Source organism: Lepidochelys kempii, chromosome 8 (genome assembly GCF_965140285.1).
Source record: "Lepidochelys kempii isolate rLepKem1 chromosome 8, rLepKem1.hap1, whole genome shotgun sequence".
In the NCBI taxonomy this organism is placed as follows: Eukaryota; Metazoa; Chordata; order Testudines; family Cheloniidae; genus Lepidochelys; species Lepidochelys kempii.
This window is the reverse complement of record NC_136387.1, coordinates 77,678,763-77,694,594: the sequence shown is the minus strand read 5'-3', so window position 1 is coordinate 77,694,594 and position 15,832 is coordinate 77,678,763. Positions and strand designations below refer to the sequence as shown.

Here is a 15,832-nt window from a genome sequence, read left to right as displayed (position 1 = left end):
CTGTCACACCTACCTGCATTGCAGGTAAAATCTTGTGTATATATGAGAGTGGGGAGCGAGAAACTTTCTCTGAACTCCATTTGGCCTAGAGGGAAAGTGCATTGGGTTTAGAGCCAGGAGAGAACATTAGATTCTTGTCTCATTGGTTCATAACCTTTACTACATATCAAAGCTTCATATACGTAAGCTAAAAGGTAACCAAGCTAAAATAAGGTAACCGAGATGTTGCCCATGGTCACTTCAAGCAGACCTGGAATTATAACTCAGGTCTCTAATATGACAAAGCAAACTCACCCATTCTGAAACACTGACTTTCAGAATGAATGTGCCAAATCTGTATATGTAGCTATGCGGTCTGTAACCACTGCTCAAAATACTAGACCACACTGCCCTTGAGCCAGGAAGAGAAGCCAGGATCATAACTAACATTCCCCTGTTGTCTCACATAGCTGTGCCTCGCTGAGTATGTGTCATAACCTCCTTCTAGAACAGTGGTCCCCAAACTGTGGGGCACACCCTCCTGGGGTGTGCGTGTAGGAACTTTCGGCAAGGGACCAGGCCAGCCCCTACAGGGGGCAGGAAGGGAACACCACCCAGCCCCAGCCACAGCTCCTGGCCTCAGGCCCCGCTCCTGATCTCAGGCCCCCAGTCTCTGGCTGCAGCTCCGGCCCCACTCCTGGCCTCAGCCCCACCCCTGGCTTTGACCATGGCCCTGCTCCTGGCCCCACCTCTGACAATGGCTTTCAGGGGCATGGACAGATTCCACTACTGGTAAGGGGTGGCATGACAGAAAAAGTTTGGGGACTACTGCTCTAGGAAGTACTCCATATAAAGGACAGCAGCTTATTTTTACTAACAATTGCTCCTTTAGTTCAAACAGAAAAGGTTTGTCCTGTAAACCTCTGGATCCTGAGGTCAAACCTTGTTGTTGACCCATGTGGAAAAAAGGTACACCATTAAGGATAGTATCAAAATGCATAATTCTAAAAAAATGCTTGGACATTAAATTGTAAATAGTGGTGGGTGCTCTACTTAGCCAGAATAGAACAAAGCTTTTGAATTTTGTCTGGGTCAGCACAAAGTATGTTTGGCATACTGTAGAGCCGTAACGATCTGCTTCTCATTTTCCAAGTAGCTTTATATTTGAAAAGGAGACCAATTGCCCAGAGCGTTGTCCTTCTTGTAAAAGGAATTTTTATTTTTATTTGTAGCTTACCCACCTCTCCAAAACGTGTCTTGTTCAGGGTTTGCTTTTCTCTTTTTTTTCCTTCCTTGTGTTTGATGTACCCGTATATACTCGTTCATTAGCCCATTCGTTTATAAGCCGATCCCCCAAGATGGATAGGTAAAAATAATAAAAACTGTATGACCCTTTCATAAGCCGATCTTATATTTCAGAGGTTGGCCAACTTTGGCTCCTAGCCCATCAGGGTAAGCCGCTGGCGGTTGGGACATTTTGTTTACCTGGAGAGTCTGGAGGCATGGAGCCCCTCAGCTCCCTGTGGCCGCGGTTCACTGTTCCCAGCCAATGGGAGCTGTGGGAAGTGGTGAACTGCGGCCACAGGGAGCTGAGGGGCTCCATGCCTGCAGACACTCCAGGTAAACATGACAATATTTTAGATATTCAATTCAATGATTTCATAGAGTTTAAAGTCATCAAATTTTGGTGTAGACCTGTTTATAACCCGACCCCCGCTCTTTGATGCATCCCTTTTTTTACCAAAAATATTCAGCTGATGAATGAGTATATATGATAGTTTTGTATTCAGGGCAATAATTTTGCCCGCCCCTTAATGTAAATCATTTCATAAGCTTCTCCTGTTTCTTTTCTTATCAAATTTGAGTCTAATACATCTAATTAGATTCTTACAAAGCCATGTGTTGTAGTATTTACACATGGGGAGTGGTGTTAATTGGAATAAGAACAATAGTAGTTTTATTTAAACTCCAGTGCCTCTTCACCATTAATTGACTAAACCATCTATGGTCAGTGACTTTTATTGTTTTTTAAAATACATATTTTATACTTTGATATTTGAACTAATTATTCCTTTTACCTAGTATTTCTTAGTACTGGGTATTTTATAGGATTTTTGGGGGGACTTGTGAGAAGGGTTACCGTTTTGATACAGCATCATAGAGAACTTTTTAAAGAAAAGAGTGTAGCTTCTTTTAATGCTTACATAAGTTAAAGGAAAGAATATTCCTCACTGTTTATCAGTTTCCAGACAACATATTCGGTCTCCAAGCATAATTTAGTTAAATCTATAAAAATGCATTGAGCAGGAAAGGAAAATTTTAAATCCAGATGTTAAAAAAACTAACAATTAGTAGTTGTTTACTTTATAGATGGTTTTTAACCTTTTTTGTCACTTTAATGCTAAGGACTGAGTTTCAAGATCGCACTATCTACTTCATTATCACTAAAAGCTTAGTTTTTCTGTTACTCTTTACAGAAAGAGCTATTGCAAGACATGAAGTCAGAGAGATAGAACAACGTCATACAATAGATGGTCCCCGACAAGATGCAACTCTGGATGAAGATGATGATGTGGTGATCATTTACAACAGAGTACCTAAAACTGCAAGCACATCCTTCACAAATATTGCCTATGACCTTTGTGCAAAGAACAAATATCATGTTCTGCATATTAATACAACCAAAAATAATCCTGTTATGTCACTGCAAGATCAGGTAAGTTACATTTATGGAGATGATAGTATGGGTTTTTAGCCACTTGAGCATTTTTAATATATTAGGTATTTTATTGTGTGTTCAGCACTATTCAGGAAGAACCATTTTGAGTGTGTACATACATCCACAGAGAATAGTAATTTGCTATTGTAAATATAACTGGAGGAACAGATGGAATTTGGTGCCATTATAATGTAACAAGATTAATTTACCACACTACTTGGCATGATAGAAGTCTCTGCTTAAAGGTCTAAGACAAGAATAAAAAGGGATACAGTGGGTCAGGACTGACCTGCATTGGCGTAGCAATGTGTAATGCTTGTCTAGTATATAGTTTACTCATTTTATGCTTGGCTGTACATAGTGCTTCCAGTTCACTACTTCCATGTGAATCAAAGTTAACTCTCCAAAATATATTTTAAATGAGAAGACTAAAAAAGCTCTTTCAGCTAGGTGAGTTATAAATTACTAGAGAGGAAATAACATAATACAATGAACATCTCAAGTTCAATTGTATTAGGAAGTGTTTGGTATTATGTAATGTTCAGCAAGTTTTGAGTCCACTTCTGTGTCCCTGAATATTTCTTAGTTCTTTTTTAAACCCTATTCTTTAAAAATTCAGCACTACATAATGTTGCTCTGCTTGCGGTGTTTAGCTTAACAGAAAAGCATTACTTGCAAAATAGGTTGTGCACAATTGTGGATCTAATTTCCAATGCAGTTACTGTTAGTAAATTCACAAATGAGGTAATTGCATATGCAAGTGACCAATTAGATGCATAATGTCCTATTAAAGTATACAGTTGTCCAATTTGCACAAGAAATCATGTGCCTGAATTAGTCTCACAAATGCACATTCCTGACTTTCAAAATCAGATCCCAAATCTCTATTAGTCTATTTTTTCTGTAATGTAAGTGAACATGGATCAACTAAATATAGCATTAGCGGTAATACTATAACTGCTTGTGGCGTATTGTCAAGATCAAGATTCTGGCTGGTTGTTTCACCTCAATAGCCTTTAGTTATAGGTAAAATAAAGTAAGAATAATCATTGGCAGGGGATAATGAGCTGTTTTCTTAACAAGTAATTGAACTGTGTGTGTCTGTCTCTGAGAGAGAGAACCTGCAATTGAACTGTGTGTGTCTGTCTCTGAGAGAGTGGTTTTATTTCAGAATTTTTGATAATTTTAATTCAGAAAGCAGTGTTTCAATGGACAATATGAATCAGTGACTTAAAGAAATTGAAGTGGTTTTCGTACCAAGGCTTCTGGTACAAGGCGAACTGTGTAGTAAGTATTTGATGATAGTCCTTTTTTTTTTTTTTAAATAAGCAAAAACTCTGGAAAGGATGTAATGCCTTTAAGCTTCAGGGCATAAGTCAACCTCTTTGGGCTTAACTCTACCATATGGCTATTCCTAGCACAAACTAAAAGGTACCTAGTTCACATTAATGTAGCCCTCTTCATACAGGTCTATGTTAATACAAACTAGATACCTTTTAATTCACACTAGCAACATCCCCACGAGGGAGCTGGACTATTTTGGTGTGCACTGCAGTTCACACCCCAGGAGCCCAAACTATGAGGTTGTGTAGATAAGCCCTAACTTTTTGTGGTGATGAAACTTTCCTTGATGACAGGTTAAGCCATTGCTGCCTATGTAGGATTTCTACCTCTTGATCCTGAACACGGTACCAAACTAGATGGATCACTGGTCTGCTTCAATGTAGCAATCTGTGTTCCTAAATTTAGAGTGGTCAGTTAGCATGATTTCCTCAAGTCCTTCCCAGACCTGGGGAATCTCAGGTTTTCTGTCCAGCCCATGTTGCCTCTCCTGCAAATTTCTGGATTTTTTGACAGCCAGTCAAGGGCTAGTTTCTGTAACTCCATTCCTGTTAGAACCACCCAGTAAGGCTGCTACATGGTCATCTGTTCCACCAGTACTCTAAAAAGCAACTCAGCTGGAGCTGCGTGGGAGGAAATTATCTCCAGAACAAGGAATTCAAAAATAGCCAACAGGAAAAATACAGCCAGAGAAAGAGAGGTGTATAACAGCAAGGCAGTGGGAAGAAGCAGCAATGCAACAGCAAAATGCTTAGCCCTGCCTATTGGGAGAAAAGGACCATAGCAGTGGAGTAGCTGCTGCTGTTGACAAGAGGAGCATGGAGCCAGGGAAATAAGGGGCCTCAGACTAAGGAAACTATATTTCTCAAAGTGGATATTTTCCACTAACTTAGTGCTCTGAATAAGTTCAGCATGAAACACTTAACAAATGTCATTATCATTCACCTTGAGCAAAAGGACAGTTTTGACAGTTTCTTTAGAATTTTCTCTTCACCCCATACTGCACTCATTCTATTGGACTGTTTGTTCCTGGTGAACACAGAACTAATTCTACTCCGTATAGCAATATGTCTTGAACAAATAGTTAGATGTTATAAACAAAACCAACATCATAATGAAAAGCTGGAATGTTTCAGGTCTCAAAAGAAGTTCCTGGGACACAAAGTCTTAGGAAAAAACTAGATATATGGTCAGTACTGCAGGGAGGAAGAAGGATGGATTTAGGGGACAAGGAGAGGTGATTGGGGGCGAATTGTATAGTAGGACACCAGTTTTGTGCTGTATGCACTTTTCTTTAATGTAAATATTCCCGGCTTATTTTGCTGAGTTGATATAGGACCTTCTGGCACCTCCTTTTTGATCACTGGAAGCATTTTAAGCTTCCAGTTACCTAGAAAACTGAACTTCTTCATTCATTCCTATTTTCCTTGCAGTACTTCTTAGCTCCTCTGATTACATTTGATCCAGTTTTCAATTCAGTGAAGCTCAGCTGAGCTAACACCTATTAGGAGCTCTGAAATAGCCTTTCAGTTATTTTCTAAAAATGCCTGAAACACAATTTCATAAAAGTCATTCACACTTACCTGTATTTTCCAAAATAACCTCAAAGATCTTACTTAGTTTGGACACAAACTTTAATCACTCACTCTCATGTGAGCCCCAGTAGCTACAAGGCCCTTTAAAATAAAATAAAACAAATAAGCAAACAAAAGCCAACCCATGCTCAACAGGAGAGAGAGAGAGAATTGCAAGAAATAGTCATCAGTGATCCAGTGAGGGGGGGAAAAAAAAATCATTTACCCCAGCATGGGTATGGTTGTCATAAAACTTCAGAAGTTCTTTGCATCTGGCTTAAAACGTGGACTTGTACTACAGTTGTCACAGCTGCTGTATAGCAGCTCACTTACCCTCTCTTGGCTTGTGCTGGACTGAGTATTGTCTGTTGAAAGATGAGCTAAGACAAGTCCTGGCTAAATCAGCTAAGCAGGCCTCTGATATACATGATGACTGTATACTATCATTGATATTACCTTCTTAGCCATAGGTTTTGCCTGGACCAGCATGAAACAAAGAATAAGTTAATGGTTCTTCTTCGAGTAGTGCCCCTATGGGTGCTCCACTCTAAGTGTGTCTGTATTTCTGCGCTGCTGATCAGAGAACTTTGATAGCAGTGTCCATTGGGCCCGCACATGCACTGTGTTTCCTCGTGCTGTTTCACGAGGCTAGCCAGTGTGTGTGGGCTAGCCATCCTCAGTTGTTTCTCACCCACCCCTTGTTAGAGATGGAGCCTTTTCTTTAGCTTTTAGAAACCCTTTAGCCTTCTTTTGACTTTTATTAGGCAAAATTTTTATTTATTTATTTATTTAAAGAAAGAAAGAGAAAGAAAGAAAAGATTTTGTTCTTGTTTGACCCCTCGTGGGTGGAAGGAGACCCCCTGAGAAGGGTATGCCCAGCTCTCTAGGCTTCAAGAAGTGTCGCACTTGCAGCGAAGCAATCCCGGTGCACTCCAAATGCATTTGCTGCCTTGGCAAGGGCCACATCTAACAAAAGTGTTCCCTCTTCCAGCAGCTCCGACTGAGATTCCCGCAAGGACAGAGAACTCTGCCAGAAAATCATCTGTATGGAGGCAGCCCCTAGCCCTCTGGCGGGTGAGAGTCTTCCCCATAACCTTCAACTTTGAAGGACAGTGGGTCAAAGAAACAGTCTGGGGACTCCTCCCATAAGTCAAAAACTCAAGTCCCGTCATTAACCCCAAGGGATAGCCAAAAGTGATCACCATCTCTGTTGGTGTCTGGTACTGTTGACAAGCCCATGGATCCTTTGGGCATCGGCATTGAATCTTCGGTACAGAGAGACAAGGGCAAATGCCCTAAGATGTTCATGGAATGCAAGCTGTCATCTGTTCCACCAGCAGCAGCAGCCCATCTGCCATTGGAAAGATGAGTACGGGTGAGGTCCTCATCTCTCCCAGCACCACTACTGATGCTGGGATGCTCAGTACCAGCAAAATTTCACCAGGCCGGTGACCTGGCTATGTAGGAAGCTCCTGACTCTCTGCCCCTCAGTATTGAGATCATTGCACTGCGCCATGGCCAACCAAAGGGTATTTCTGCACAATCATGCCATGCCTCTCCGATGTCAAGTGAGGGATTCGACAGTGAGCCGGCCAGGGTTTCTCTCTCTTCCTCCCAAGCTTTATATGGGACCTGATATGAATAGGGTCTGGGAATGAATCACCAGATATCACTGCCACCATCTTGGTTTGGTCACCCGTGGGCACCTCCACCAGGCCATATGCCCCCTCAGTGGCCATACTGGGACCCCTGGGCAGCACACCGCCAACCTCTCTCGAGGGCACCGAGCACTGCCCAAGAGCTTCCCAGGCATCTGGAGGAGTGAGAGGTGGACACAGAGGAGGTCACACTCAAGGCCATATCCTCTTCTTCACTGGACGAAGCAGTCATGGTGTCTCCACCATCCATGGCGGATGACTTCCACATGTTTCAAGCTGGCGAAGATAGCAGTGGACATCCTCCACATTGGAAGAGGTTAAAGGTATGTACCACTAGCTTATCGATACCTTCCATGCCTCATCTACCTCCAAAATCACCCTTCCAATGAACGAGGCCACCCTAGACCTAGCTAAGATGATGTGGCAAATCCCAGCTTCGGTGGCCCCGACATGCAAGCGGGTAGACAAAAAAAAATTATGTCCCTGCAAAGAAATCAGAGTTCCTATTTACTCACCTATTGCCCAGTTCCATTGTGGTGGATGCTGTGAACTCTAATGGCCCACAACACTGCTTTAGGACCGCGCCCTATGACAGAGATTGGAAGCATCTTGACCTTCCTCCCCCACTGCTGCTCCTCACTGTAGCCTCACTGGGGGTGGGGAACGGGGCTGCCCCTTGCCCAGTGTGGGGCAGGAGCAGTGACTGCAGGCCGGGGGGAGGGGGGGTGTGTGCTGGTGGAGGGTCCCACTGGAAAAAGGAAGGGTCCGAGGCAGAAGAGCAGGGTCGGGGCAGGGCAGGCTGGATCGGGGGCACTAGGATCCTGTGGCGGCAGTTCATGCTGGGAGCCAGAAGAGCGGAGTCAGCGTGGAGCTGCAGGGGAGAGGCAGGGATGCTCTGGGACCCGGGGGAGGTGCACGGGGGCAGCAAGTGGGGGCCGGGGGACACTCAGGAGAGGTGCAGAGGGGCCGCAGGCAGGGCCAGAGGAGAGACTGGGCCCCAAACATTGGTGGAGCTGGGTCCCCGGGCCCTGAATATTGCTGGAGCCCGGGCACCACAGGCCCATATAGCTCGCCGCCCCAGCATGGAACCAGTACCTACAAGGCAAGGGGTTCTGCTCTTGTTACTTTCTAATTTGCATCAGGAAAAGATTTCAGAGCTCTCAAAAAGTTTGTCAAAGCTCAAAAGTTCAAGATGGTCACCCTGTTGACGCTCATTCCATCACAGGAACAGGGAGGCTGGTTTTTGGCTCTCAATCTGCAAGATGCCTACTTTCACATCTCAGTACTACTGGCTCACAAATGTTTCATCAGTTTCACTCCTCCCCTTCGGATTTCCATCGGCACCCAGAGTATTTTCCAAAGTTCGCTCAGTGGTGGCCACCTATCTACGATCTCCAGGGATAATGATCTATCCTTACCTGTGTGATTGCCTCCTCAGAACCTGGTCGCTTCAGGAGGCTCATCGAGCCAATGAAGACACGATATGCTTGTTCACAGAGCTGGGCCTGCAGACCAATTCCAAAAGTTGACCCCCACACCAGGGCAATGCCTAGAATTCATACGGGCCGACCTAGATGAGCTATAGGCCAAAGCCTTCCTATTATCAGACCAGATTTCTGTCCTTGGTATCGCTTATAGACACGGCTCAATGCAGCCCTCAAGTGCCAGCGAGAATCTGCCTTCAGCTCCTGGGGCAGATGGCAGCTGGCACAGCAGTGATTCCACATGCCAGACTTCACATGCGGTGCCTACAGCTGTGGTTCAGCTCGGTTTACAGACTGAACAGGGACAATCTGGATAAAGCTCTGTCATTGCCCACCAGGGTCAAGAACTCCATGGACTGGTGGAAGAACCGGCCAATGCATGCAAAGGGATCCCCTTCTTACAGGTGCCACCTTCGTAACTCCTTACCACTGACAGATCCCTCATAGGATGAGGCATGCATTTAAAAGATATTACGACAGAAGGCAAATGGTCACCTGCAGAGACATCCCTGCATATCATCTCCTTGAGTTGAGAGCGGTGAGGAACACCTGTGCCAGTTTCCTCCCACTGATAACAGGATCACATATAAACATCCTGACAGACAACATAGCCTACATGTATTCTATCAACCGCCAGGGAGGAGCCAGATCACACCCTCTCTATGCACAGAGTCAGTGAAACTGTGGAACTGGTGTATCTTGAGTTAGCCAGGTTCTAAATAATATAGGGTTTTATAGATAGGAATCAAAACTTTGAATTGCATCCTGAAACAGATGGGAAGTCAGTGCAGTTTGCTTTGCAACATTATAATAACATCATGTGGTCCTCAACCAGACTTGATGAAAGTTAACTTCAAGGCTAGCATTAAGCAGAGCACATTATTTCAATCCGTTTAGGAGATGCCATACATAAGCTCTGCATCAAAGGAGGAAAAGCTGCATATGACAAAGTAGCATGAGCCACTTCCACATGGGAATTTTAAGAGCCAGTGGTTCAAAGGAACCTCAAGACAATGGACAACTGATCTCATCCATTCCAAGAAATAACATATCCGCCTTACAGAATCTTCACTGGCTTTGTTTCATTTCTGAATTCAGCACATGTTCCTCAGTGGCTCATTATCCTGTTCAGATTATTATCTAAGGTTATCTGTAGACACCAGACTTTTCTTTACTGAATCTTTGTCTCTCCTCAGTACCTCTGCATCTGTCTGCCTCATTGACACACTGGAGAGAGGAGTCACCAGGCCTAGTGAGAAGTGGTTGGCCTTAGGAGGGGATTTGCAAGCAATTCTCTTCTCCCTGTGCTTCTCAATTTTACTGATTTTGAAACTTGGTTAAGTAACGGGTCTTCACCGTTCTGTTGCACATCTATAAATGCTTAATGTACAATATTTTGCAGTCTCCCTACTTTATTTGTATTTGTATATATGTACTCCGTGTATCTGTGAAGTGTTCTGTGATACTTTTTACATTTACACTGCTACAAAAAATGAGTTCTGTTTAACAGAGAACAGCTGCACTGAGAATTTTGCAGTTGATATTTCTGTGGTTTAGCTGTATAGGCCATCACTCTGTCTGAGTTTAGTACAGGGCAAATTCCTGGTGCTTTAGTTAATATCCAAGTGTGATTCTTAACTATTTCCTTTAATTATGTGAGTGATCTACCCTCTGCTTTTCAGCTTCAGAAATGGCATATCACTACCCTACAGCTAGTGAGATTCAAATTTATCAACTTTTCTTTATTAACCAATGCACCAGCTATTAAATAATTTTCATAGTTTTATTGTTCTGGGTGTTAAGACTATTTTCATCTAATAAAACGAAGCTACCAGCATTTGGCTGTCTTACTTTCTTAAATTGATCATACTTCGCAATTTTGACCGTGTATCTTATTTTCTACTGCATAATCATCTTCCAAATGTGAGGTCTGTTTCTATCCATTGTGGAGTTTTGCCAGGGTCTACTTAGATCTTGATCAGCTCTTGTCTAAGGGCTAGTTCATGCCTTGGTATTATCTAAGAACATAAGAATGGCCATACTGGGTCAGACCTAAGGTCCACCTAGCCCAGTAACCTGTCTTCCAACAGTGACCAATGCCAGGCACCCCAGAGGGAATGAACAGAACAGGTAATCATCAAGTTATCCATCCCCTATTGCCCATTCCCAGTTTCTGTCAAACAGAGGCTAGGGATACCATTCCTGTTTAGATTTAGATTGTTGTGTTGAGCTTTTGGGCTTAAATTAATTTTTCCTAGTTATAAGCTCCAGAGAAGAATGAAGATGTACCTTAAACTAAACATAGTGCTGAAATGCAGTCTGGCTGATGGTCCATCCAAAAATTAAAATTCTGCTCCTTTTGAGCAAATGGTCCACCTGGTTCGATGCCTTCCTGTCCCTGTAAAATAGATCCAATAAAAAACCAGAGTTTCACCTAACACATTTGAAGAAAAAATCATTCCCTTCTTGTGGAAAATCTGTTGGAATCTGTATACAGATTGATGGATTTGGTCCCTGTTGCTCACTGCTGAGGGCACTCTATATTGCCATCAAACTATGTTTAAGGCTAACAAAAAATACTAATTAAAATGTTGTTTGTATTGGTCATATTTCTGACTTTGCTTTATTTGCCTTTCTGATTGCTATATTCTACTTCATATTTTTTTAACTTTAAATTGTGGCCCTCTACAGTGAGTCAATTGCCATGTGCTTCTAAATAAAGTATCCTTTTCAGTTAGTCATATGTCTTTTGGTAATATTCATGGTGATAGATTTTTATCATAATGCATTGTTCGGTTTTACTTATTGAATGGAACATATTAGTGTAGGCTGAGCATCAGCCATTCCAAATGGTATTGGAATATTGACTGTTTTCTACTTTTGTAGGTGCGATTTGTGAAGAATGTAACTTCCTGGAAGGAAATGAAACCAGGATTTTATCATGGACATATATCTTACTTGGATTTTGCAAAGTAAGTTACCTCATGATTTGTTTCATCTGCAATGGTTAATACTATTTATATTCTTAAAACTACACAGTAGATAAAATATTTCCTTCCGAAACGTGTTAATTTTGCCAGTTTTCAGTTGTGGAGTCCAGTAGTTCAAGTAGATTATGTTGATCCATCTTAAATATTACTGCCCTCTAGTGTTCAGAATCTGTCAACTGTTTTAAAAAAAAAATGCAAACATTGAGTGTCCTTCAAATGAGCAATATTCCCTTTAGATTTTTAATACAACTTTGACCTGTTTATTGCATGATAAAAAAGAATTAACTCCTCGTTTAGGCCTGATTCCACAAGTTAGCAATATTATTCCTTGGCTGAGCAACAGGAGTGCCTTTGCCTGAGAATTTCAGCTTGCTCTTCTGGATACTGAGAGTATCATCCTGGTGATATGCTTCACAGGCTGAGTTGTTTAGACGCAGTCTGTTCCCAAACACAGCGCATCGAATAAGTAACACCACATAACTGGCGTTCAGTGAGGTTACTTTGAAGTGTGTGGCTCTTCACGTTCACCATACATTTTAAACTTTTTACAATTTAGTTTTTAACATGCCACAGTTAATAACATAGCAGTACATTAAAGCAGTCACTTTTGTGCTATACATGCTACTTTTTAAAAAAATACATAGGAAATACACTGAATGATGTTCCCCTTTGTAGGGCTTAATCCTGCTCCCACTGAAGTCAATAATAAAACTCCTATTGACTTCATTGGTGCAAGATCATGCCCATATTCCCCATCACTTGTGTTCCTCCTCCTTTCCACTCAGACAATTAACCTCAGAGGGTAAAGATCTTTTGGTTTGTAGCCTTTAAAGCCCTCTCTGGAAGTAATTTTTAATTATAACTTTTTATTTAAAAAAAAAAAGTAAAAATAAAATGGGGGAGCATCATAAACTCCCAATTTAGCTCATCTCTAATAGAAAGTCCTAAAAGCCACTGCAGCAGCTGAAAATTACCAGTGGCAGCAGCTGAAATTTCAAGATTGCTGAAAGAAACAGAAGGAGAGAAACCTAAACTTAAAAAAAAAAAATGAAATAAAATGAAGAAACTCTGTGCTTCACATTGAATCAACCTCCCCTCCCACCTTTTTTTAAAAGTTAAAATACTATATTAATAGACTTTCTGAATTGAACCCTTAATGGAATAACAGCCTTGTGAACAGCTAGGTGAATATTATTCTTTACATTACTCAAGGCATAAAGCTGAAAACATCTTACAGGTACTGGAACTTTTCAGATTAAAATAATTATTGTACCTGTAGAAAGGCATCGAAGCAATTTCACAGATTTCATTCATGTTCATATTTCCTTCCAGGGCTGTGTTATCCTTGTGTTTGCTGATTGTTGCCCTTTTATCTAAATGACTAATTTTTTCCCACAACAGTTTCCTTTCTCTTATTTTTGGTTTTCATTATTAAAATCATATATTGAGTGCTATGGTTGCTCTTGGCTTTTGAGCTATACTTTTAAAGAAACTCTGAGTATGTTCTGCATTCTTGTAATTGTCAAGTGTAAACTATTTCAGAAAATATTAAGGCTGTGTATTAAATGCCAAATGAGACTTGGATGCACTAAAATATTTCAGAAACACCTCTTACATTATGCTGAAACCAAAAACATTGCAGCAGTAGGGGCCAATCCAAGACTGTTGGTGTTGAGGGAGTGGTGCCATAACCCCAGACTATTACTAATAGTAATAACAAAAATCCTTTGATTCTCTGTTTTTTTGTTTTTATCCTATTTTCATTCTGATGCCACTTTCAGTCATCCATAATAATAGTTGATCTCCATTATGATGCTGTTTTCTTTTCGTTAAATAGATGGGAAAATAGCTTCCTTTGACACAGGACAATACTGTTTCATTATTATTATTTTATTACTTATTATTTGTATTGTGCCATGAATATTTACAGAGTGCCAAGAGACACCAATCAGGATTGAGACCTATAATGCTAGGTGATGTACAAATATATGTCATGACACAATCCAGGCTCCAAGGAGCTTTGCATTAGTTGGTCAGCATGGTCATTATAAGACCAAATGTTCAGGCCTCTGTCCAGTCTGCCCCCAAAATAATAATCTTTTCAGTTGTTTTTATTTCCTCGTTTACTACTACTAACCTTTTGCCCTTCTGTTATCTCTCCTCTTCACTCTTTCAACCCAAGACCTAATAGTTTTCCCCTACCAACAGCAGTAAGTTTAGTTTATAACTTTTTTCAAATGTCTTTACCCCAATTGTGCTGCATCTTGAGTTGTGCTTTGCTAAAGTTTCTCTAGTTTAGCAAGTACGGTCACATGATTCTCTGTCAATACAAAATTCTAGCAGTTATAGCTGAACATAAATGTATTCGACATTTTAAAGATTCTAGTTTCACTTGAGGATGTCATGCTTGCTCATGATATTATTGGATGCACCTCCTGGGGTCTCTGAAATGTTTAAATGGTCTTTATGTTCTTTTCTTTTTGCTTAGTTCATCATGATCTTTTACCTAAACTATGGCTGACAAGTCTCAAAAGGAGAAGAAAAATAAGGAAAATTTCCCCTAAATATAGACCAATTGGGGTGGAAATAATATAAAACTATTTTTGATCACTTGTCTGGTCATTTGAGTTAGCACCTTGTTATTTTTTACAAGGCTTCCAGTTTGTACTATGCTAAATCAAAATTTCCTTAGGTAGCACAGTGGCCTTAAAAATCTTGAAAAGTCACTGACTGTAATAGAAAATGAAGTTTCTGCTAGTATCAGACACCCACATTTTATAATCATAGCCAAATGACAGTCCCTGAGCACCTCCCCTTCCTTGTAGTCTCTATCTCTGTCCTTGGAGTCATGCCAGGAATACCACTTACTTCACTAGTGCATAGCACAGTTAGAAAGGCAACAACAACAGGAAGCAGAAAAGGAAGACCGAACCTTCTGAGGGCTTCTGTGGTATGAATATTTTGTTACTAGACTGAGGGAAGGAATTTCTAAGGTCAAGTTACTTATATTAAAACTTTCTGCACCTGGTATGGAAGCAGATGGGATGTAATTATTGACATTTCAATATTGTTTTAGCTCAAAGACTAGGGTTGGATTATATTAAAAACAAACAAAAAATTATACAAACACACAGAATTGACTTACCTGGTGTGTGGCTTGGTTTTTTGAGTTTGTCTTGTTCCTGTAATCAAGAATCTATTGTGTTAACATCTCTGGAACCCTCCATCACAAGGTAGAGAGTATCTCTGTTTTCAATACTTTTTTCATCTGTCCTTTTTCAGAAAGCACTCTTCTGTTCTTTCGAACAATAATATAGAGCCCTAATGTGAAATGTTGACTTCCTGGCACTAAAGATTAAAATTTCCTGTCTGTAATATGTATATATGTTCACATTTACATAATGTCAGTAAATATATTTTTGAGAAACTACAGGAAAAAAACATTGGTTTGACTTTATTTTCTATTTCAGATTTGGTATTAAAAAGAAACCAATTTACATTAATGTCATAAGAGATCCTATAGAACGACTAGTTTCTTATTATTACTTTTTGCGGTTTGGAGATGATTACAGACCAGGGCTACGAAGGCGAAAACAGGGGGATAAAAAGGTAACCTGCGCTTTAGATTCTGCTTTCATGTCTTCTTCGTACTAAAATTGATCTGAAAACAGCTTTAAAATACGGTTTGGCTAAAGCCATATTTCCTTAAAAAAAAAAAATCCAAAATATTAGTGGATTTAAGGTTGAAATTGAATTTGTGTGAAGTTTGAAAATCAGAGCTGTTCTTGGATCAACAGTGGCGATGCTGGTGATTTTGGTAGGTGGCATGCTCACTTTGTGTTGGTTTTGAACCAAGGTGTACAACTCCATATGCTGTAAGACCTTTGAAGAAGTATAAATCCAAAATTCTGACCTTTTGTGAGCAACTGTTTACTTGAATGACTAATTCTGAAAAAAAAACATGAAAGAATTTTCTTGAAACTTTGCAAACAAATTAATTTAGGGCTCAGAAGTCTGAAAAATCTCAGCCCAAATGTCATTGTTGTAAATATTCAAGGTTGCAAGCGTCAAATGAAAAGACTATTCT

The 15,832-nt window shown here is 40.7% G+C and overlaps 1 protein-coding gene across 2 annotated transcripts in view; it reads left to right on the top strand.

Moving 5' to 3' along the window:
• The window catches only part of HS2ST1 (heparan sulfate 2-O-sulfotransferase 1), a 163,290-nt gene that overhangs the window by 123,625 nt on the left and 23,833 nt on the right, over positions 1 to 15,832 (top strand). Inside the window, exons 2-4 of one of the 2 annotated variants that reach the window (XM_073357156.2) lie at positions 2,436 to 2,695; positions 11,642 to 11,727; positions 15,216 to 15,354. In XM_073357156.2, the coding sequence (XP_073213257.1) occupies positions 2,436 to 2,695; positions 11,642 to 11,727; positions 15,216 to 15,354 (485 nt within the window). The remainder of the gene's footprint in view (positions 1 to 2,435; positions 2,696 to 11,641; positions 11,728 to 15,215; positions 15,355 to 15,832) is intronic. The other variant, XM_073357157.2, reaches the window with a different exon arrangement.